General features: G+C 60.9%; 1 protein-coding gene across 3 annotated transcripts; it reads left to right on the top strand.

The window, feature by feature from the left end:
- Positions 1–2635: 2635 nt before the first annotated feature.
- On the top strand, positions 2636–22034 carry IL17REL (interleukin 17 receptor E like). Of its 3 annotated transcripts, XM_037160819.2 has the most exons (17): positions 2636–2832; positions 5503–5530; positions 15871–16020; positions 16166–16275; positions 16526–16640; positions 16893–16937; positions 17182–17321; positions 17542–17613; positions 17693–17747; positions 18218–18381; positions 18450–18494; positions 18748–18805; positions 18956–19119; positions 19342–19416; positions 19604–19661; positions 19812–19870; positions 20399–20486. In XM_037160819.2, the coding sequence occupies exons 1-16, from the start codon at positions 2731–2733 to the stop codon at positions 19844–19846; spliced, it is 1416 nt and encodes a 471-aa protein (XP_037016714.2). In that variant the 5' UTR covers positions 2636–2730; the 3' UTR covers positions 19847–19870; positions 20399–20486. The 3 variants fall into 3 exon arrangements, with proteins under 3 accessions (XP_037016714.2, XP_053517447.1, XP_053517448.1); XM_053661472.1 differs by lacking the exon at positions 19812–19870 and having other exon boundaries at positions 20399–22034; XM_053661473.1 differs by lacking the exon at positions 19812–19870 and having other exon boundaries at positions 18456–18494; positions 20399–22034.
- The last annotated feature ends 74 nt before the right edge of the window (positions 22035–22108 follow it).

Below are 22108 nucleotides of genomic sequence, written 5' to 3' on the forward strand. Positions count from 1 at the left end.
TTTTTGGGCACCAGTGGGAGGGTCCTCTGCCCTGGCCTCCTGAACACACGCTGAGGGACAGCCCCGGGGCCCTGCTCCTGAGGGAGAGGCACCTGGGCCGGCTGTGGCGGGTGGTTCACGGTGGTGACCCCGTCTGCCTCCCTGCTGCCCCAGCCCCCTGCCCCACCTGGTTGGGACTGTCCACTGCCTTGGGCAGGAGGACAGAGGGGCAGGGCAAGGAGGACGTCCTCAAACCCACCGCCTTCACCCCAGAGACCTGAGGCCCCTGGGACCCTCCCCTTGACTTGAGTGGAGGCTGGGTTTTCCGAGGGCCGGGGTCATTGCGAGGCTCGGAGGGCTTGGGAGCCAGCGGGGACTGGACTTCAGCCAGGTCCTTGCAGGGGATGAGAGTGGCCCTGGAGGCGGGTGGGTGGGAGGCAGGTGTCCTGGCAGGACTGGGGTGGTGGGCGTGGCCTCAAGGACCGAGCGGCAGAGTCTGGGGCCGGTGCTGGGCGTCAGGGCGTGGGGTCTGGGCAGGTGGGCGAGGGCTCAGGGCCTCTCTGTCTCCCCAAGGGCTGCGGAGGGGCCCACCCGCGCCGCGTCTAGTGTGCCCGGGCTGCTGCTGTCCGTCCAGCCCCGCCGGCGAGGCTGCTCCTGCACCACTGCCAGGTGCCGCCTCCTCGCTGCCCGTGGACCTCGGGACCCAGGACCTGCAGCCTCCAGCCGCGGCTCGTCTCTTTGGAAACCTACACACAGATGAGGAAGCTTGTATACAGAGCTATTTTAGCGAAATCCTGCCGTCCTAACCGTGCCGTTTCTTATGGAGTCGCTACCCAGCCCACTGCCTGCACCCACAACCTGCGCCCCACACTTGGTTTACTTTAGAGACATGGAGAAGGGGGGGGGAAACATCCGTGTGTGGTTGCTTCTCATGCACCTGCACTGGGGACCTGGCCCACAGCCCAGGCACGTGCCCTGACTGGGAATCGAACTGGTGACCCTTTGGTTCTCAGGCAGGCACTCAATCCACTGAGCCACGCCAGCCAGTTCTGCTCACTCTTCTGTTCAACAAAAGTCTTGCTCTGCTGGTCCAGGCTCTTCGTGCCCCTACGTCTCCTTCCAACCTGGCGCTGAGCAAGGGGCTCACCCTCAGATGCCACTGCAGCCGGCTTCTGTGTCCTCAGCTGTCACAGGCGGTGCAGGCTAGGGAGACCTGGCGGGGGAGCCCCTGCAGACTGCCCGGGCTCAGGGTGGGCTGTTCAGCCCCCCGAGCCTACACAGGATGGGAGTTTCTGAGGGGTGTCGGGGACAGTTCTTTGTGGACATTGGGAGGGCCTGGAGCCCCCAGGCCTCAGAGACAAGTCAGGGTCCCCGCCAGGCTTTGCCCCCTGAAAGCCATGCTGTTGGTCCCCCAGGCCCCTGCTGGTCACCCCTTGGTTCCGTGATGCCACATTCCAGGAGTGGGCAAGTCGCCTGGCAGGGTGGCCACGGAGCAGGCCCACTGGGGTGCCTCTCGGGCCCCCGGGCAGCCTCACTCGGGGGAGAAGGTGCCCAGTAGTCACCCAGTGTCACCCAGTGTAGCAGTGACCGCACCACCCACATGGAGCCCCCATCGCCCCACCCCCACACCACGACCACAGGTGAACACGCAGGGGCCGCAGACCAGGCAGCTGCGGGGTTTAGGGACACTGGTCAGGGGGAGGAAGGCTGGGTGGTGGCTGAGGCATCAGGGTGCAGACCGTGGCCCTGGGTGTCATCTGCCACAGGCCCCGTCCCCTGCGGGGGACACTCCATGAAGTGCTCCATCTGCACTGAGGGCCACCCCAGGGACCCGCCTGCTGGGTGCCCGGCCCGGGGATGGTGCCACTCTGGGTCTGCTCCCCGCCACCTGTGGGCGGCCCCACTAGGGCTCCAGGCAGGTCCCCAGCTTCCCGGGGCCCAGCACCCCTGGGGGTGCCCCAGCTCCACACCCCTTCACACGTCCCCCCACTCATGGGACAGTGCCTGCCGGGGGGAGGAGGAGACTAGGGCTCCAGAGCACGTCTGGGGTCTCTGCTTCCCAAGGTGCTGTGAGCGTCTGTCTGGGAACTTCTCTGGAGCCCCAGGAAGGTTCCCGAGCAGAAGCCGGGCCCAGGCATCGCAGGCCACGGGGCCCTGTCCTCTGGGGCAAAGGACAGCAGCCAAAGGGCTCGGCAGAGGCGTGCAGAGGAGACAGATGGGGGCACCCGAGATTTGGGGTACAGTCTCAGGTGCCAGTCCAGAAGAGCACTGTCCCATGGGACCGGGGGCCGGAGGAGGCACGTGGGGAGCAGGTGCCCCGCGCTGCTCACGCCGCAGAGCTGCCCACCGGGGTTGGCCACTCCCGTCCCCTGCCATCAGCAGGGGTGCCCGAGAAATGGGGGCGTGGGGCCAGCTTCCTGGTCCCTCAGCCCTGCAGGGAGCCCTGCTCCAGCCTCCAGCCGTGTGGAGACCCCAGTTACCTGGGGCCTCGGTGACTCAAGGTTCAGGAGTGTCTGGCAGCTGAGAAAGCCCACGGGCGTCTGGCCAGAGTCCGCAGGCCATCAGCGCGAGCTGGGACAGGCGGGAAGCCGTGGGGCTGTGGTTCCGGCCGGCCCACTTGGGCTCCATTCCACCGGGAGCCACTGGGGAAGGAGGCTCCTGTTTGCTGCCAGGCGTCTGGGGAGGCGGCGGCAGCTGCCAAGGAGGGCCCTGCAGGCTCCCTGCCCCTGCGTGCGCGGGGTCACCGCTGCCATGCTGGCCGGGTGGGCTGTGGCTCTCCTGTCCCTGACCTGGAGCGCCCACCAGAGCCTGGCCGTCCCCCGCATCGCAGAGTGTGGCCTCTCCTGCTCCCAGGTGAGCCCCTGCCCCTCCTGATGGGGCCCCAGTGCCTGCACAGGCGGGTGCTGGCCCAGCACCGTGAGCACACAACTAAGAGTGGCAGGTGGGGGTGCGGGAGCCCCAGGGGGGCTGGAGGCCTCGCATCCCTGCGAGGTGCCCGGCCTGCCCCTGAGGCACCGCTCTGGGAGGCGTTGGCTGCCGCACCCTGTGACCCACCTCTGAGGGGACGGGTCAGGCGGCCCGGAGCCTCGCCGCCGCCTCGCCCAGGGCCCTGGCTCCGGAGGGGTCGGGCCCGTGTGGACACCGGTGAGGACGTGCTCTGGTAACACGTTCATCCTGGTGCGGGAAGGCCCGCCAGGCAAGGACACGGGTCAGAAGTGGTGGCGTCCTGGGGCTTTTTGGGGCCAAGCAGGTGACTCGGCCTCACCCAAGGGAGGGTCTCGCCAGCACCTGCTGTGAGGCGTCCCAGGGAGCGCTCGCAACGCCAGGCCGCCTGCGGCACAGCAGACACGGCCGGCGGCGGGGGTCACGGTCCTGACCAAGCTCCTGCCGTTTGTGCCGCTCAGGTGTGGACCTCGGGGAGCCAGCCGCTGCCCTGCCCTCGGGGACGGGTGTTCCAGTTGGAAAAATGCACAGCAAACCTCGACCGAGGGGTGGCGATGGCCAAGGAGGCAGAGAGCCCAGGGCAGACGGGCTGGGGGGGGGGCTCCCGAGTGCCTCTCAGCGGTGGCTGGGACCCCTGGGAAACCGGGTCCCCTACAGGAGGAAGGCAGGTCTGAGGGGCCTGGGAGCGTGTCCAGCAGAGGGCCCAGGACCTCAGTGAGAAATGGGCTCACGGAGGCTGAGCAAGGGCAAGGCAAGCACAGGTCGAGGGTCAGGCAGGGCTGCAGAGGCTGGGGGCCAGGCTCAGGGCTGGGGTGCAGCGACCCTGGGGCCAGAGGAGGGGCTCCCCGGGGGAAGGGGCGGCGGCAGGAGGGCGGGGAAAGTGCCGGGTGGCCTGGAGCCTCGGGGCTGATGGAGGAGCCGTCCGGAGGTGGGGCTGGCCAGCGCTCAGGGAGGGGCAAACCTGGGTTTGGAGACGTGGGGTCTGAGACCCACCCAACGAGGACGGGCCTCCGGATGGAGGTCGGGGCAAGGCCACCCCACTCGGGGAAGGGGCTGCTGCTCAGACTGCATTGAAGCCCCCCCACCCCAGGCTGTGAGGAGGAGGATGAATCCTAGAAGAAAAGGGGGGCCAGAGGGGGATGGGAGGCCACTGGGAGGAGGCGAGGGGCTCCCTGTCCACAGGTGGCCTGGTCACTGGGCTGAGCTGGTGGGCCGAGGGGCAGAAGGGTGCCGGACGCTGGGCAGGCAGCTTGCCACTGAGGGGGACACGATGCAGGGACAGAAGCTAGAGGAGGGGCAGCGGAGGCCTCGGTCCAGCCTGGTCGCGGGACAGCCGTTCTGGGCCCAGCCCCCCTTCGGCGAACACAGGTCCTCCTCCAGACCTGGCAGTCAGGGCCGGGGGCAAGGACAGACGTCAGGGACGGGTGCCTATAGGGTGAGCAGGGAGGGCAGGGGCCTTGGGCTGCAAGGGGCCACCAGGGGCCTGCCTGCCCCCCGGCTCCACTGGTGCCATCCTGCAGCCAAGACCAGGGTGCTGGGTCCCCTCTCCCTCCAGCTGGAGGGACCCCAGGCCCCGCCTCAGAGACTGGGCCCCAGGGGTCCCCCACACAGACGGGCCCCTCCCCTTCGTGGGCCGGGAAGCCCCGGGAAGCCCAACGGAAACAGCGAGTTCTGCATTCCCGCCCCGCCCGTCAGGGCCCAGGGCTCGGGGCCCACCCTCTCCCCCTCCCCCAGATGCCAGGGCTTCCGGGCAGCACAGCCCACAGGTGCTCTCTGGCCTCAATTTTGCCCAAGCTGGTCCCTCGTCCTGTGCCCCCAAGGGCACTAAAGTCAGCTGCCAGGCCGCAGCCACCTGCCCTCCCGGGCCCTGCTCAGTCACATTGTGAAGGGGGCAGCCGGGTAGGCTCCCACCCGGGGACCGGCTCTGCCCATGGCCTGTGGGAGCGGCCACGGGACCAAGGCGGCGGGTCCGGTCTGTGGTCCTCCGACTGCAGCAGGAGACGGAGGGACACGCAGCCTGTCCCCAGGGAGACGTCGTGTGGGTCGGAGAACAGGACGGTGGCTGTGGGTGGGAATCAACAGCCGGGGAGACGCCCCGGTAACTAACGCTCTCCCGGAGCCAGAGCTGTTTAGAAGGGGACACGGTGGGGGGGACCAGCAGGGACCCCGCTCCCCAGACCCAAGGAGCCGAAGCAGACCCCGCCCTTCCTCCTCTGCCACCAGCAACGGGGCCTCCACCCTGAGCTGCCCAGACGCCTGGGGTCCCCAGAGGCTCAGCCCCCCAAGGAAGGGCAGAGGCCACCACTGCTGTCACCGCACCTTCTGACCACACCTGCCCTGCTGCCTGGGCCCGGAGCCTGGGACAGCGGGGCCTGGAGGTCGCAGGTGGCATCACACCGTTTACTGAGTGACCCTGTGGGCGTTGGGCTGGGCTTTCACGGGCCAGTGTCCCCAAATATAGAGGACAAGGAACCAGGGCTGAGACACCCCACGCCCCCAGCGGAGCTCGGGCCGAGGGACACACCGGCTTAGCTCGGCGGAAGGTAGGGCTGACCCTTCGCCCCTCTGTTTTGTCTGCAGGGCTTCACCTGCAGGAGCCGCGGCAACTGTGAGTGCATTGTGGGGGGAGGGGACGAGCCGTCCTGGGGGGGCGGCAGGCCTGCCCACAGCCGGGGCCTCCTCCCGGCCCCCAGCCTGCATCGTGGGGGGGCCGCCGGGTGGGAGGTGGCGCGTGCCACGCTGCTTCACATCCGCCTGCGTCTGCTGGCCTCGTCCCGTGGAAACCACACTTCCTCCTCTCCGTCTCCGGGGGGAGACGGCAGCCCACTTAAAATAGCTGTGCTGTCTTGGCAGACACGGCGCATGTTTACTAAAAGGAACATATATGACGTGGAACATGTAGGGGGAAGTTAAAATAAATCCCACTCCAAAGCCCCTGCGTGGAAAAATAATACCATTTACATTAGGGAAACATTGTTTAGACATTTTTGTAGGCAAATATAACAGGAGAGCAGATAAGAATATTTTATAAAAATAAAATTACTTTATGCCATTTGAAATAAGCACTTTCTTTAATTGTCCTGGAATTTAACAGGAAACAATAAACTATAGAGATGGACAGTGTGATCCCTGTGTGCAGGGTGGTGTCACCTGCCCACCTCGGCAGTGTCACCTCTTCCGTCTGCACGGCTTCCGCTCCCTCTTGTCTGAGTGCCGCGCCGGGACCTCCGGTGCTGTGCTGAGCGAGCGTGAGTCCGCCGGAAGACCGCTGGGACGGGCACGCGAATTCCGTGACGCAGCGGATGCGAGATCAATACTCAGACATCGGTCACATTTTTATGTGCCAGTAATGAACCGTCGGAAAGAGGAACTAAGAAAACCACCCCACTCACAATTGTATCAAGAAAGTGAAACATCTAGGGCTGAATTTAACTGAGGATGTAAAAGAGCTGCCCTCACAAAGCTGTCAGACACCGAAGAAAAAACCGAAGAAGATACAAGTGAGTGGAAGCACATACCACGTTCATGGACAGGAAGGGTTAACACCATTAAAATGTCCGTACCACCCTAAACAAGCTACAGATTCAATGCAATTCCAATTAGATTCCAACGTCGTATTTCGCAGAACTAGAACAAATATTTCAAAAATTTATATGGAAGCACAAAAGGCCATAGCAATCGTGAAATAAACAAAGTTGGAGGAATCCGCCACCTGATAATCAAACTGTGCTTACAGGGCTGGAGTAACAGACGCAGAGGTCAGCGGAACAGAATCGAGAGCCCAGAAAAGCATCCACGCCTTTGTAGACAGTTAATATTTGACGGAGGAGGCAAAAACGTACAACAGACTAGAGACAGTCTATTCAATAAACGGTGTTGGGAAAACTGGATACATGCAGAAAAATGAAATTAGACAGCTATGTTACACCATACACAAGAATAAACTCACAAAGGGTTAAAGACTTAAACATAGGACTCAAAACCATAAAAATCTTAGAGGAAAATAGGCAGTAAAGTCTCAGACATTTCTCGTTGCAATATCTTTTCTGATGCGTTGCCCCAGGCAAGGAAAACCAAAGAAAAATAAACCAACGGGACTGCACCAAAGTAAACAGTTTTTGCACAGCCAAGGAAACCATGAACAAAGTGAAAAGACAGCCCACGGAATGGGAGAACGTACAACGATTCATCTGATAAGGGGTTAAGATTTAAAATTTATAAAGAACTTAGGAAACTCAACAGCAAAAAAAAAAAAACAATTCAATTTAAAAAATGGGCAAAAGGAACTGAATAGACTTCTGCAACAGGACAGACAGACAGCCAATAGACACATAAAAAGTGCCCAATGGCCTTGCTCAGCAGAGAGATGCAAATGCGAACCACAACGAGACGTCACCTCACACCGGTCAGAATGGCCGTCATCAGTAAATCAGCAAACAAGTGCGGTGAGGATGTGGGGAAAGGCGAACCCTCGTGCACTGTGGGTGGGAAGGGATGCAGACTGGGGCGGCCACTGCGGACAGCAGTGTGGAGCTTCCTCAAAGAATTAAAGACGGACCTGCCTTTTCCCCCAGCGATCCCACTTCTGGGAATACATCCAAAGGGACCCACAACCCTGCTTCAGAAGAACACAAGCGCCCTGTGTTCACTGCAGCGTTATTTACAACTGCTGAGCTGTGGGAGCAGCCCAGGGCCCACCAGTAGGTGAGTGGGTCAAACACCTGCGGGACATTTACATAATGGAATACTACTCGGCTGCAAAAAAGGAAGGAACTTTTACCTACTGCGACAACATGGATGGACCCGGAGAATATTATTGTGCTGAGTGAAATAAGCCAGTCAGAGAAAGACAAACAAGCACCACATGATTTCATTCTTATGTGGAATAAACACATAAGAATGTGTTTATTCCACAGGTGGTGCATGACAGAATCATACCCCCAAACCTATGTGCTTGTATTAACCCTTGTCACCCCAATACAGCCCATAGAGATTAAAAATAGATGGCTGAAGTTGAATTAGCTTCTTCACCTGAAGAGATACCATGACCTCAAGAGCCCCTCCAAGGTTAAGAAGGTTGTGACACAGGTTGACAAGTGGCCCCTGGGGAGGGGCACCCCCATCCAGCCGAGCTCTGGGCCCTGGGCCTGTGAGCAGCGGGCCAGAGGCTCAGGGGCCCCGCCCCGCTTTCCAGGGGAGCTGCATTGGGTTGGAGCAGCCGGCGGGGAACTTCCAGTCGGTCCTCTGTCCCCAGGCACGGCCACCACCAGGCCCTTTCCTGGCCATTATTGGCTCTGAAATCGGGCTGACAGGTCCCCAACACGTCCCCAGTCGGTCAGCGTGTCCTCTGCTGTTGGGTCACCTGCCTTTGGCCCCTTGTTTTCCTGAGTCTGGTCCTTCTTCCGCGCCCTGGCCTGGGGGATGCCCGGCAGCCCTCTCGTCTATCGGTCAAGTTTTCTTCTCCCCTGTTCTTTGCCCATCCTTCGAATTCAACGTTCTTTTCTCCCTCCCACCTCCTTCCCTTCAACCATTGTTCTGCCCTGTGTTTGTGGCACTCTGCCCGCCTCAGTCACACTCGGAACCCATGCGGACCCCGAGCACTCACGGGCCCTCAGCCCATCAGACTCCTCTGGACGCGGGACTGCTGAGCGGCGGACCCAGCCAGGCCACACGACTTCCACCTGGGCCGCTTCCTGGCTCTCCGCTCCTGGCTACCTTGTCCAGGACAGGCTGGTGGCCGTGCGGCCTGGCGTCCCTGCGTCCCCAGATGCCAACAGTCCACGGGACAGTGAAGCAAGGGGCTCACTCCCAGTCCCAGTGTGAGGCAGGTGCTGCAGGGAGCAGAGTGCGGGGGACCCAGACAGACAAGCTGGGGGAGACCCCACCCTGTGGCCGGAGGGATCACCCCATTCCCAGCCCGGGAGCCCGTCTTGAGACCCCGACAGAAGAGCCTGGAGTGGTGCCAAGGCCAAGCGGCATGACGACAGAGGGGACAGAAATAGAGGGTGAGATGGACCCTGACCCGGGAAGGAGCTAGAAACCGAGAATGGAATCCACCCTGTTTGCAAACACTGAACAGAAGAGGGCGCTCTGTGAAGGCGGCAAAGCAGCGGGAACTCGCCACTGCTCAGGGAAACTGCGTGTGTGTACACACACACACACACACACACACACACACACACACACGCACAGTGGGCTGGCCACAAAGCTCATCCGGTTTTCTCCGAACACTGGCTCTAGTAGCGCTTAGTTGTCTTTCAGCTTCCTTTGAAACAATTTTGTTACGTTGCATTGTGACAGCTGTCCTATCAGCGTGGGTTTAAAAAAACACTAAAATTAGTGAATTTTTGTGTAACTATTTTAATTGAAGATAGAAGAAAACATGCAACATTTTTGGCATGTTACGCTTTATCGTTTTAAGAGAGGTAGAAAACCAACTGAAACGCACAAAAGGATTTGCGTGGAGAAGGTGCCAAGAGTGATTAAATGTGCCAAAAGTGGTGTGTGAAGTTTCGTGCTGGAGATTTCTCACCGTTGAAGTTGACAGCGATCAAATCGAGGCAGTAGCTGAGAACAGTCAACGTCCTACCACACGGGAGACAGCCGACACACTCAGAATAGCCAAATCAGTAAAGTTATCAGTGAAAAATGAAAATACGCCTTTTATCATACAGGAAAAAAACCCATAACTTTTGGCCAGCCCAACACGAGCCACGGATCAGAGGCAGGGACCGGTTCCCCAGGAGCGACACCAGGGACGAAGGGGGCAGGAGCAGAGGGACCTCCGCAGTGGAAGGCACCCGCAAGGCTAAAAAACCAACAAACCCCCCAAAGTAACATTTTACCTCCAAATGGCTTAGCGTACTCAAGAAAACGGTGCCGGGCATTCAAGACCATATGAACAAAAGTCGGAAACGCTTAAAAATGAGGGGACAAGGTGCAGCATCAGAAATAAAGATGAAAACGCCACGTGAAAAAGGGTCAGGTTTGCAGACGGGCAAAGAAAGACGCGAGGGAACAGCTGACGTCCCCGAGGAAGCCGACGACGCAGCGCGAACTCTGGGAGGCGCTGTCCGCAGTGCGGGACGTCGGGGCGACCCGCGCTCCCTGGACGCCCCGCATCAAACTCGGTCCGGTGAAATCACTGGCTTTCACAGAGAAAAGGGTCTTCGGGGCATCTAGGCAGAGAAGCACACAGTTAAAAGTGGAAAGAAAGTTATATTTGTGTTGGACTTTTCAACAGCAACGTTTTACGCTTGGAAAAAAGGGACCGCGAATGCAGACGGTGACCGTATCCTAATCGCCAGACGCGCTGCGAGACCCGCGGGGGCTCCTCCAGCCCCGTGACCGGCTGTAGCTCGGGCCTGTCACTGCGGCGCCGGAGGGCTCCGTGGCCCTGCTGGGTCCCCCTCTTGTCTCCCGTCCGCTCAACGAATGCCCTTGAGGAACCACTCTCGGGGTCCCCGAGGCTGGGGGGCAGGAGGCTCCCCGGACGAGGCGCACCTTTGCTCCCGAGTGGTTCCCAGGAGGAGCGTGCAGCGGCCAGGCCCGTTTCTCATTCCGCTGCGGACGGACGTCTCTCGGGTCTTCCTGGAGGGGCACCGAGGCTGGCGGGCCCCCAGCGCCTGACCCGGAGGGCCCCCTGCTCTCCAGGAAGCCCTCGGCCCAGCGCTGCCTCGTGTGGTCCCAGGACCCTGCTTCCCGTGTCCACCCCTCCGGCCTCTCTCAGCTGTTGGCCTGATGACCCTGAGTCTTTTCCCAGCTCTCACAGTTTTTAGGTTTTCTTATGTTTTCCTCCAGCTCTGCCAGCCCGTGGGGAATGAAACCCCAGCCTGGGTTTTTCAAGCGCTCAGCGGCCGGCCGTCTTCCTCCTCCTCCTCCTCCCTCAGTTCCATCGGCCTTCCCCAGGGGGTCTGGCAGCCCGGCTCGGGGCCCTCCCGACCCACCTCCCCTCTGAGCCCGTCTCTCCTTTGAAAATGCGGGGTCAGGCGTCCCTTTCTCAGCCTCCAGCTGAGGCCGGGCACGTGGGCTCCCGACTGCACCACGGAGTCTGGGCTCACAGCCCTTTCCACGGCACAGTGTCTCTCGCCGCCGCGTGCGCCCTCCCCGCTTTGCCAGCTCACTGCGGGGCAGAGCCTGCCCTTCCCATGCCTTCTGTCCTAAAACAGCAACTTTGCCTCCGTTGGACTTAGCTTCACAGGTGCCATCACCTCCAGGCTCACCCGGGCCTTTCTCCCCCACTGGTCTACTTTTTTCAAAAAATGCATTTGGGTTTGGATTGTTTTCTTGGTTGGCTGGGATAGGTTCGGTTTTCCCCCCCAGAAAAGGTCAGAAGACACACACTTCTCCTTTCCTGCAGATGAGGGAGTTCCCACACACGCAGCAGGCGACCAGCATGGGAAGGGGACTCGACAGGACACTCCCCACGTAGGACGCTGCCCACCAAGCCCAGGGATGGCCCTCCGGCCCGAGGAGGCATCGGCCTTGGGCACAGAGTCCTCCCCACCGCCCTCCCCCACCCACGTGACCTGGCGGCCCCCCCCGGGCTTTACCACAAAGCCTGTGGCCAGCCAGGGGCTCAGCTGCCTCCTTCAGGGGGACTCTCCTACGATCTGGCCACTGTCCTTGGTGTCCTTCTAGAAGGCTCCGAAGAGCCCACCAGATACCAGACATTAGTTCCCTTAGGTCGGAGCCAGCGGCGGGCCACGCCGGGTGCAGGTGACTGTTCAATTTAGAACCTCCTGAGCTGGAGGAGGGTTTGTCGCTGACACGGGTGAGAACTGCCCGCAAGTGGGGATAACAAAAGACATATACGTTGGCTTTACTGTCCTTAAGTCGCCAAAGGTCTGGTGGGGAGAGGCAGAGGGAGCCTGGGTCCCGGGCCGTCCCCATCTCTCCCTCCGCCACCGAGGAACCGAGGGCACACCCGTGACGAGACCCTCAGGGATCCAAAGACAGTCGCGCCCTGGGTATCGAAGGCTTCGGGGGCTTTGTTGTTCAGTGTTTCTATTTCCCCCATTTCTGGCCGTGTTGACCTGAGTTGGGAGAAGCCCCGCCAAGGGGCTGCCGCCGCTGGGGGCGGTTCGGAGGCCCCGCCTCCTTCCCCAGCACAGTCAGGGAGCAGGAAGTGGCCTTTGCAGCCTTGTTGACACAGGGCTGACGCAGGGCATGCCAAACACTGGGTCTGCGCAGGACGACCTGTGTGTGCACACCTGCGAGACTCCGCCCGGGGCGGGAGGCTGGATTTTTCCACCCCCACCCCCCGGGGGCTCCCCGGGCCCTGCCACCCTCCCCTCCCCCGCCCACCCACGGAGGCGAATGGGGTCACGCAGCCTGTATTCTTGTCTCTCGGCACAGTTACCCTGGGACTCATCGAGTTCCTGCTCCCTCACCTTCGATTTTCTGGAAGAATCTGCAGAGAACTCACAAATGCTCTCACTGGCTCTTCTCCCTGGCTTTTCTGTCCCTTCTTCACTGGTTGCCACTGGGACCTTTTTCATTCCCTTCCTTCCGCTCGTCTCAGGTTTCTCCCCCCCCACCCCCAACCTGTAGTTTTCAATACAATAGACTTTTACGCCACAGTATTGGTTTAAGGTGTGGTATGTTTGCTCTTCTTTCTCTGACGCCTTATGGTGAAAGCTGAGGTCACTAATTTGAATCTTTCTTTTATAATTTTTTTTATTTATCGATTTTAGAGAGAAAGAAACCTCAATTTGTTTTTCCATTTATTTATGCAGTCATTGTTTGATTCTGGTGTGTGCCCTGACCAGGGATCCCACTGCCAGGTTGGTTCTCTGGGACGAGGCCCTGGCCAACTGGGCCACCCAGCCGGGCCGGGCCTTTTGCTTCTGGGCCGGGAGTTTAGGCTGCAAATGTCCCCTGAGGACCGACTGCTTCGGCAACATCCGACCTTTTTATATGTTCCCTTCGCATTTCACTCGGTCCGAAGTAGTCTGTGGTTTTTGTTGTTGTGTTTTTCTTTGGCCTATGGGGGTTTAGAAGTGTGTTGGTTAGTTTCTAAATATTTGGAGATTTTCCAGAAATATTTCATTAATGCCTAATTTGATTACAGTTTTGTCAGAGAAGACAGTTTGCGGGATCTGAATTCTCTTAAATTTATTGAGACTGTTTAATGGGCCAGAATGTGGTTCATCTTGAAAAGTGTTCCGTGTGCCTCAAAAAGCAGAAGCCACCCCAGTGGTGGTGTGGATCAGTGGGTTGAGTGCCAGCCTGTGAACCAAAGGGTCGCAGGTTCGAATCTCAGTCAGGGCACATGCCTGGGTAGTGGGCCAGGTCCCCAGTAGGGGTCGTATGAGAGTCAACCACACATTGCTGTTTCTCTCTCTCTCTCTCTCAAAAAAAAAAAACGTAAATCAAATCTTGTTAAAAATAGCTTTAAAAACATGAAAAGAAAAACAGATTCTGCAGCCACTGGGATGTGTGTTCTGTAAGGTTGGCGGAGTCGGGTTGCCCGGGGCCTTGCACAGGCTGCTACAGTTTTTCCTGAGTCTGTCTGTCTACGGGTCCTGCCAGCTGTGGAGAGGAGTCTCGAAACCTCCAGCTACAGCTGTGCGCTGGTCCGTGCGCCTTGAAGCCCCGCCCCCGCTGCGGCACGGACGCGCAGGGATGGCATGTCTTGGGGGGGGGGGTCCCTGAGTTACGGTGACCGTCTCGGTCCTTGGTGATGTTCTTTGCTGTGAAACCTGTGTCTCCTGGTACTAACCCCTTCAGCTTTTAAAACTTAGTATTAGCACCCGTGTCTTTTTTCATTCTCGTACTATTACTTTTAACCGATCTGGGTCTTTATATTTAAAGGGCATTTCTCACAGGCAGCCCATGGTCAGGTCTCTGGAAAATGTTTGTGTTTTAACGGCGATGTTTGAACATTTACTTGTTATGTGAATACGGATTCGGGCAGGCTTCAATTTATCCTCTCCTTGTTTGCTTGTTTGTTCCACCCTTTCCTCCTTAGCTGCGGCTTCTGCCTCCGTGGGGATTAACGGAATGCTTTGAACGTATTCGTGACCCCATCGTGTCTCCCTTGCTGACCGATTAGGCGAAGCCGTTGTTTTGTGATTTTAGTGGTTGCTTCGGGGTCTACACATCCATCTTTAACTGGCTATCGTCTCCCTTCCCGGGATGACGGGGAACTTCACAGGCAGCGGTCGATTCCCATCTCCGGTACCCATGCGGCTGGACCCACGCCTGCCCCTGCGAACTCCACGGGGCAGTATTACTACCTCATTTAAACGGTTGAGTCTTGGACAGATTTAAGTGATAAGAAAACCACTTGTGTATTTACCCAGGTGGTTCCCATTTCTGGTGTTCTTTATTCCTTTGATATATTTTTCCATCTGGTAGCAGTTTCCTTCCTGCCCAAAAGACTTTTGTAGTTTGGGTCTGCTAATGAGGGAATCTTCCATCTTTTGTAAGCTAACAGGGTCTTTCCTTGCCCTTCATTTCGAAAGAGGGCTCCTGGGGTAGGGCCCGGGGCTGGCGGGTTCGTCTTTCTCTACTTTAGAGGCTTCCTCACCTGCACCGCTTCTGACAAGAAGTTGCCTCGTTCTCGTCTCTGTCCTTCTGTGCAGGACCCGTCTGTCCCCTCCCCTCTGGTGGCTTCCACAATTGTCTCTTTATCCTTGGCTTTGAGCAAACTGATCGTGGTGTATCTGGTTGTAATTTTCTTCGCATCTCTTATACTGAGCGCCCAGCGATCTTCTTGGGTCTGTGAGGTTGGCGTTTTCAAGTTTGGACCATTTGAGTCATTTCTTTGAGTTTTTTTTTTTTTTTGGTTCCCCCATTTTTTCTGGAACTGTAATTCCACAAACAGCTCACTGATGCATTTTCTGTTATTATATCGGTGCTTGTCACATCATCCTCGTCTCTTTCTGTTTACTTTGGAGAATTTCTATCGCTATGGCAACTTCCCCAATCTTTTCTTTTTTGGTCAGTGTCTAACGTGCTGTTAATTCTGTCTGATGTGGTTTTCATCTTAGAAGTAGTTTTCATCTCCAGAAGTTGGATTTGGGTTTTTTAAAAAATGCCTCCCATGTCTGTAATTAACATTGTGAGTATAGGAGTACAGTTATAATAATTGTTTTAATGTTCTTGTCTACTAATTCTATTATGTGTCAGTTCTGATTAATTGATTTTTCTCCCCATTTTGGGTTGTGTTTTCCATGATTCCTTGCAAGGACTATAATTTTTTATTGAATTTTAGCCCGTTGGAATTTAGCCTGTCTAGCCTGTTGAATATATCCTGCCGGTTGTGCAGGATATATTTTTATGCCTACAGATCCTCTTGAGCCTTTTCTGGAATACGGTTAAGTAACTGGGAAACAACTTGACGCTTTGGGGGGTCCAGCTTTTATTGGTCGGGCAGGACCAGAGCAGGGCCGGCCGAGGCCAACTGTGCCCCACACGGAGGCGGGGCTCCCAGTTACTGTCCCCGGGGACCGGCTGGCCTGGCTGGGAGCAGGGCCTCCTCCAGCCCTGCGTGGTGCAGGGCACTGTCCCCTGGGGTCCCCAAGGCTGTTCGTGCTCCGGCTCAGGGAGAGCCCGCACAGGCCTACCCCTCCCCATGCTCTGCTGAGGATTCAGCAGCCGGAATGTTCTACAGAGTCCGTCTGTGTCCTTCTATCGTCTATCCCGCTCTGTCCTGCTGACTCTGGCCACTGCAGCCTGCCCGGATGGTCGGCCCCATTTCCTCAGCTCGGTGTGGCCTACTCTGCCGACCTGGGCCCCACTCCTGGCGCCGACAGACAGTCTGGGTGTGGCCCGGGGGTGGGCCACCCCTTACTGGGGCACTGGTTCCCTGACCACACTGGGAAGGGCGTGAGGACCCTCCCCAGCAGGGCAGCCCCACAGTCTCCCCACTGGCTCACCCACCACAAAGCTTCCCCAGGTGTCAGGACCCCTGTGGCATTCGCCCTCCTTCTCCCTCCCCAGGGAACATATTGAACAGCTTCTGCCGGCCACTCCCCGGGTCCATGGCCCCATCAGTCCTGGGGGCCCTGACACTGTCCACCGCTATGAAGTGTGCCCCCCAGGGCGGCTGCTCCCTGCTGCTGCACGTGCACGCCTCCCTCACGCTGCACGGTGAGAGGGGTGGCACCCAGGAGGGGGGTGGTGGGCTCGGGGCTCCTCTGACCCCCACGTCAGACTCTGCTGGGTACGCGTCCCAGAGAGGAGGGCAGGAAGGGGCCCCACTGGTCTGACGAGCTGCCCGGCCCTCCTTCCCCAGAGAGCCTGCGGGGGCTGGAGCTCTGCTCCATGAGCCCAGACACCCAGGAGACTCAGTGTCACAGCGTGCGGGTCTCCAGGGCCTCTCGCCAGCGGCAGGAGGGGCAGCAGGTGAGGCCAGGGTCTGACCCGGACCTGCGAGTCCAGCCCCAAGCCTTTGTGGGGCAGCAGCCGTCCCCTGCCCTGCCCTGTCTGCTGTCCTCTCCCGGCCACCTGGCCGCAGCCTGTCCTGGGCCTCCGCCGCCCAAGGCCCAGGGAGTGGCTGCCACTCCTCCCCGCCTCCCAGATCCTGGGTTCCAGCTGGGCTGGGTGGAGCCATGGAGTCCCCAGGTCCACCTGGCTCACACCTGTCCCTGCCCAGCTCCAGGTGCACTTCAACTGCTTTGAGGTGAGAGTGGCCCAGAGCCTCTACGTCACCCTGAGGACTGTCCCTTACTTCTGTGGGGTCCAGCTGGAGCAGCAGTACCGGGTGAAAGGTGAGAGCCCAGGGGACCGGCCTGGGCACAGCTGCCCTCCGGCTTCGAGGGGCTGCTGTGGGGTGAAACTCACCCAGGGTGGGGGCAGGGCCCCAGCTGGGCAGCTCCCGGCAAGGTCATCTGGCTTAATTTGGGGTCACTGCCTCCCTGGAGAGGAGGGACTTCTGGAAACCACACGGACAGAGGCCCAGCTGGAGGGACGGCCCCTGGGGCAGAGCCGGCTGGGTCCACCACTGTGTCTGTCATTTGCAGACTGCGGGGACGAAGACGTGAGGAGGAACGTGCCGGACTGCTTTGGTGAGCCTTCTCCTCAGGTGGGGCCACAACCTACCTGAGCAGATCCTCGGGTTGTTACCGGGACCACAGCCCTACCACCAGGGTCTTCTTCCGACCCCACTTAGGAAATCAAGACAGGTCCTCAGGTGAAAGACCCCCAAATGCCAGGGTCTAGCACAGGTCACCTCCTCTGGGCTCTCAGGACAGGCGGAACCCTGTGTCTGGCGCCTCTGGTCCCAGCGTAGCCCCCGTCGCCATCCCACAGCCAGGAAGCTATCCTACCGGGTGGACCGCAGCCGCAAGGTCGTTCTGGTACAGGTGCCGGAGGCCCCCAGGGGCCCCGACTACTACGTACGCCTCTGCCTCAAGTGGATCGCCTGCGAGGATGCAGGCGCACCAGTGCGGGTGAGCCCTCTGCCCATCCCACACCCCCAGGCCGGAGCCCTTGTCCTACCCAAGCCCGGCCCACACCACCCAGGCCCACTCACAGCCCCACCCTCCAAGACCACGCCCACTATGCGAGGCCACGCCCCACTGTCTGCTCTTGGGCCCGCCCACTCCAGGCCTGGTCCCCATCCTGCCCGCTGGACCCCAGCGCCTTAGTGCTGGGTTTACTCCACTGCAGGTGACAGCAAACAGCGTTTCTCGGATGGTTTCTCTGCCCTACAGCCAGGAGCTGCCCTGCCTGTGCCTAGAGGTGAGTGAGGGGATGACCTCGGCTGCAGGAGGGGACCAAGGGACAGACAGGCCTGGCCTGACCCTAGCCCCTCCCACAGAGCTGGTCTGCGACCCTAGATGCAGTGCGGACACAGACCTGCCCCTTTGAAAACGGCAAGTACCCTGTGGTGCCAAGGGGTGGGCAGAGGGAGGACAGAAGGGTGGGAGACGGGCAGGTCGGGAACATCCAGTCAGGTGGCGGCCGGCCTGCTCCAGGGGAAGGACCTCTGCCCCCGCGCTGGCTCTCAGGGTAGCGGGCGCTGCAAGCGTGCGTGTACGTGCGCGTGCCGTGTGCGCGTGCCGTGTGTGCGCGCAGCACGTGCTGCGGCCTGGCTGCCCTGGAAGAACCAAGTCTTCCCAAAAGGGGCTTCTGAACGTACAAGAGAGGCCCTTGCCTTCTGCTCATGACGCCACACACGCACGTGCATGGACTCCGGCCAGGCCAGAGACCTACCCGAGACCCGCCGCTGAGTCCCTGTCCCTGGCGCACGAGTCTCGCTGGTGCCCGGTCCTGGGGCTCACTGGCCCCCAAGGTAGCACCCAGCTGACTCGAACCCCCGCGGGTGGGAGGCGGGTCCCTGCAGACACAGAGGCGCTGTGGGAGACCATCCGTTACCACCCGGCAAGCCAGGCGCTGAGCTGGGAGCCGGCCTGTCCGGTGAGAGGCTACGTGAGCCTGTGCTGGCGCCCGGACCCAGGGGCCCAGTGCCAGGAGCTGAAGCACTCAGCCCGGTCTGCACATGGCAGGGTGAGTGGCCGCCAGGAGGGGGTAGGGGTCAGCCCGGCCAGCCTGGCCCTGACCTGCGCCCCCCTCAGGTGCAGTACTCACTGGTGGACACCCAGCCTCAGCTCTGCCTCAAGGTGAGTGGGCAAGGTGGGCTGCCTGCGACACGCACTAGGACAGCTTGCAGAGGGGGCTGGGAGGCAGGTGGAAGGGCCCCACACCCCACATGCCTTACTCAGCCTGCTGTCGGGCCTCCCAGCAGCCCCTCTGACCCAGTCCTGGTCTGACAGTGGGTGGAGCTAAGGGCCGGGGTGGAGGCGGATCCCAGGGGGCCCTGCAGCAGCCCCCAGCTGCACACCTCGCCCTACCCTGTGCCTCGCCCTTCTGCAGTTCTCCACCAGCCGGGGCTTCTCGGTGAGCTGCCCTTTCCAACGGCCAGGCTTCCCAGGTGAGCGGCCCTGGGGCCCAGCGAGGCTGGATGTGGCATTTGCAGTGTGGACACAACAAATAACAGGGGTGGGACGACAGGGGGCTGGGTCAGTGGAGGGCGGGGTGGGGGTGGGCTGTGAGCTGGGCCTCACCCCTCAACCCCCCGCAGCCTGGAAGATGACCGTCCGGCCAGCACCCTTGCGGACCCACCTCCGGGTCACCTTCTTCTCGCCCAGCCCTGCCCACTTCCAAGTGCGCCTGTGTCACAGAGGGAAGATGTGGCCCCTTGCCTGCCACCAAACACTCCAGGCCGCCGCCCTCTCTCCAGCCTCAGTGAGTCAGGGGGGTTGGGCACCACCCTGGGGATGGGGGAGGCTGACCCCTGTTGGTCCTCTCTCTGTCCCCCACCAGGCCAGGGGCTGCCCCTAGAGGCCATCAGCCGCAGACCGTGCAAAGAGGTCTGAGGCCCGAGCTCCACGCGTGTGCATGAGGGACAGGGACGCGGGGTAGCCTGGTCTGCCCCCCACTGCCTGTGACCCACTCCTCCCCCCACAGGCCAACCTCACCGCAGACCCCGTCTTCGTGGACGTTCCCGGGGAGGAGGCCTGCGGGCCCAACACCTGCATCCAGGTGCCCAGACTCGCTCTCTCCCGCACCTCAGCTTCTCCTGTCGTGAGCAGCTGGGGAGCTCCTGCCCCCCAAGGCTGCCCTGGGGCCCCTTCACCCTGGCAGCCTCCCGGGCCGACCCCCTGGGGGCTCAGTGGGGTGGAGAGAAGGCCGAGGGGCAGCACACTGACCGAGCTGCCCGTGTCTGCAGGGCTGGAGGACTGACGTGCTCTTCTCGGGCCCCCAGCAGCTGTGCGCCCTGCAGTGCGGTGAGTGCAGGAACCCGGCCTCGGCTGGGGGCACGTGGGGGGCTCACTGGGGGTGGGATGCAGGAGGCCAGGCCTGGCCCTGCGCGGTGTCACTGCCTCCTCTTCAGAGTGTCCACCACCCTGACTGGGGCTCTGCTTCCTCCTGTCTAGGAGCTTGGGATGTCCTTGGGCCCAGACTCCTGTGACCTCGGGCTGGGTGGAAGGTGGAGGTAATCTTGCTGGTCTCGGGTGTGGCTGCTGGTGACCCCGCCTGAGAGCCCAGGAGACTCTGGGGTGTGAGCAGGGTGCAGGGCCCCACCTGCAAGCCCTCCTGGCTGCTGAGGGGAGACCAGAGCAGGAACTGTGCAGGCTGGGATGGGGCGGGGGCGGGGGGCTCAGAGCATCCTTGATCCCAGCTGAGTCACAGCACTTCCAGGCCAGCCCTGAGTCTGCTCCCCCGCACCCCCAGAAATGCCCCAGGGCCTGCAGAGGGTCCCTCAGACCTTCATCCTTCACTCCTCCTAATCCCCAGCAGAGCTTTCTGGTCAAGTCCAGGTCCCCTTCCCCAGCAAAGTCATCTCTAGCCGATGACAGGTCACCCCAGGCCTGGTGTCTGGATGGGGTCTCCTGGCCCAGGGGCCCCCTGATGACAGGACATGTGCTGGCAGCCCCCTCATCACAGTGGGGGGTCGGGGTCAGGGGGTGCACCCCAGAGTTCGTCCTTGGCTGACTGAGCCACCCCCCACTTCTGTCCCCAGCGGTCACCCAGGGGACAGCTGACCGAGATGGGTGTCTCATCAAGAACAAGCAAGTTCCGGGGCTGGACTGCCGGGTGCAGTGACGACCAACTCGTGCCTGGGCACCCGAACCTTGACGGAGCGGGCCAGGCTCAGAGTGCGGGGTGACCCCAGGCCGCGGGACCCAGCTCCCGGAGTTCCGCAGCTCCGTGCGGCCCGTGATGCTGGGCTGGGTGCTTTGACTCTGACAAACAGCCTTCAGCCCCTTCTTGACCTCCCTGGGTGGGCGACAGAATGACTGGGGGACAGCCCTATCCTCAAATCCTCAGATGACCTGGCCCCTGACCTTCCCTGTCTCAGCTTGGTCCAGGCTCCCTCCGGACACCCCATGGTCACAGCCACCCTCCCTGCCGGACAGCTAACGGAGCTTTTCCCGGGTGCTGGTGCGCAGGGTGTGACCCCGTCCTTCCTGTAGCTGACCAGCCCCGGTGGTCCACGCCCACCTCTAGCCCAGAGCACCCCCATGCCAATGGCAGACTCCTCGTTGCCCAGGCTGGGCCTTCACGCGGCCCCCACCTCACGCCCAAGCACCCAGCTCCCTCCATTGCCCCTCCAAGGACCCTGCCACATGCCTTCCAGCACCGCCGGCTTGTCCCAGTGGCCCCAGAGCTCAGGCCGCTCAGAGGTCACTCCCAAACCTCACCAGGGCAGCGCGGTGGGGCTCCAAGGCCACCTGCTTCATGTGCCACTCAAAAGCATGTCAGACTCTTCGAGGGCCACCGTGTGCCATCGGTGCTGGGTGACCAGCGAGAGACCCTTGGCCCGGCAGTGCGACTCCTGCGCCCCAGGCCCTTCCGGGGCCATCCTCACAAGGACCTCCCCTGCGCTGCTCCTGAGCTGCCACCAGGAGTCTGGGCATCGCCTCCACCTGATGAAGGCGGGCAGAGGGACAGGCGTCTGCACCTGGCCCTGGACAGTCAGCTGTGCTGCCCTCTGCCCGTGCCAACTGCGGTCCGGGTCCCACTGTCTCTCCTGCGGACCCGGGGCGGGCAGAACCAGCGTGCCCCCTCCGCCCCGTCCACCTGGCTCGCCTCTTCCCTTAAGGACAGAGATGGCACTGGCCGGGTCAATAGCCCCTTAAGGCAAGTGGGGGGAGGGTCACGGGTGCACCTGACAATGGGCCCAGGTGGTGGCTGCCGTGGGGTGAGGGCGGGGTCACGGATGGGATGGAGCGCGCCAGCCCCCACCACGTGGGAGGCCCCAGACTGCACCCAGGACACCGCAGTCTGCGGGTGCCGGCACGTCCTCGGTCACCAGCCCACGCCTGCCCGGGAGGTCAGTGCTGATGACCTCGGGCCCCACCACAGGGGATGGTAAAGGAGGTGGGAGGGTCACAGATTGGCCGGGGTGCGGGTTTGGACACTTGTGTGCCCCATGCGTCCTTTCCACGAGCAGGCACCCACCGGGTACGGCACTGACCTGGCAGCAGGAGCAGACGGCATGGCAAAGGTCGTGCCCCCTGCGGCTGCAACCATGCCCAGGTCTGTCCTGCACTGAGGGGCTTGCGGTCGGGACTCTCAGCCCTGAAGCCCAAGCGGGCAGGACCTGGGTCACCTTATCTGGAACTGACAGGCCACAGGCTAAATACGTACATTCCATGGGGTGCCCAGTGGGCCAGGTGGGGGATGGGGAAGCAAACAGGAAGGGGGGGGGGCGAGTGGAACAGGGCCG

The sequence above is a fragment of the Artibeus jamaicensis genome, unplaced genomic scaffold (assembly GCF_021234435.1).
Source record: "Artibeus jamaicensis isolate MK-2021 breed Jamaican fruit bat unplaced genomic scaffold, CSHL_Jam_final contig_233, whole genome shotgun sequence".
Lineage (NCBI taxonomy): Eukaryota > Metazoa > Chordata > Mammalia > Chiroptera > Phyllostomidae > Artibeus > Artibeus jamaicensis.

Excerpts from the sequence above, each read along its gene's own strand:
- IL17REL (XM_053661472.1), top strand. The coding sequence starts at position 2,731 with ATGCTGGCCGGGTGGGCTGTGGCTCTCCTGTCCCTGACCTGGAGCGCC. Across the intron at positions 17,614-17,692 it reads TGCCCTGCCTGTGCCTAGAG|AGCTGGTCTGCGACCCTAGA; the intron begins GTGAGTGAGGGG and ends CCCCTCCCACAG. Across the intron at positions 18,382-18,449 it reads CCCGGTCTGCACATGGCAGG|GTGCAGTACTCACTGGTGGA; the intron begins GTGAGTGGCCGC and ends CGCCCCCCTCAG.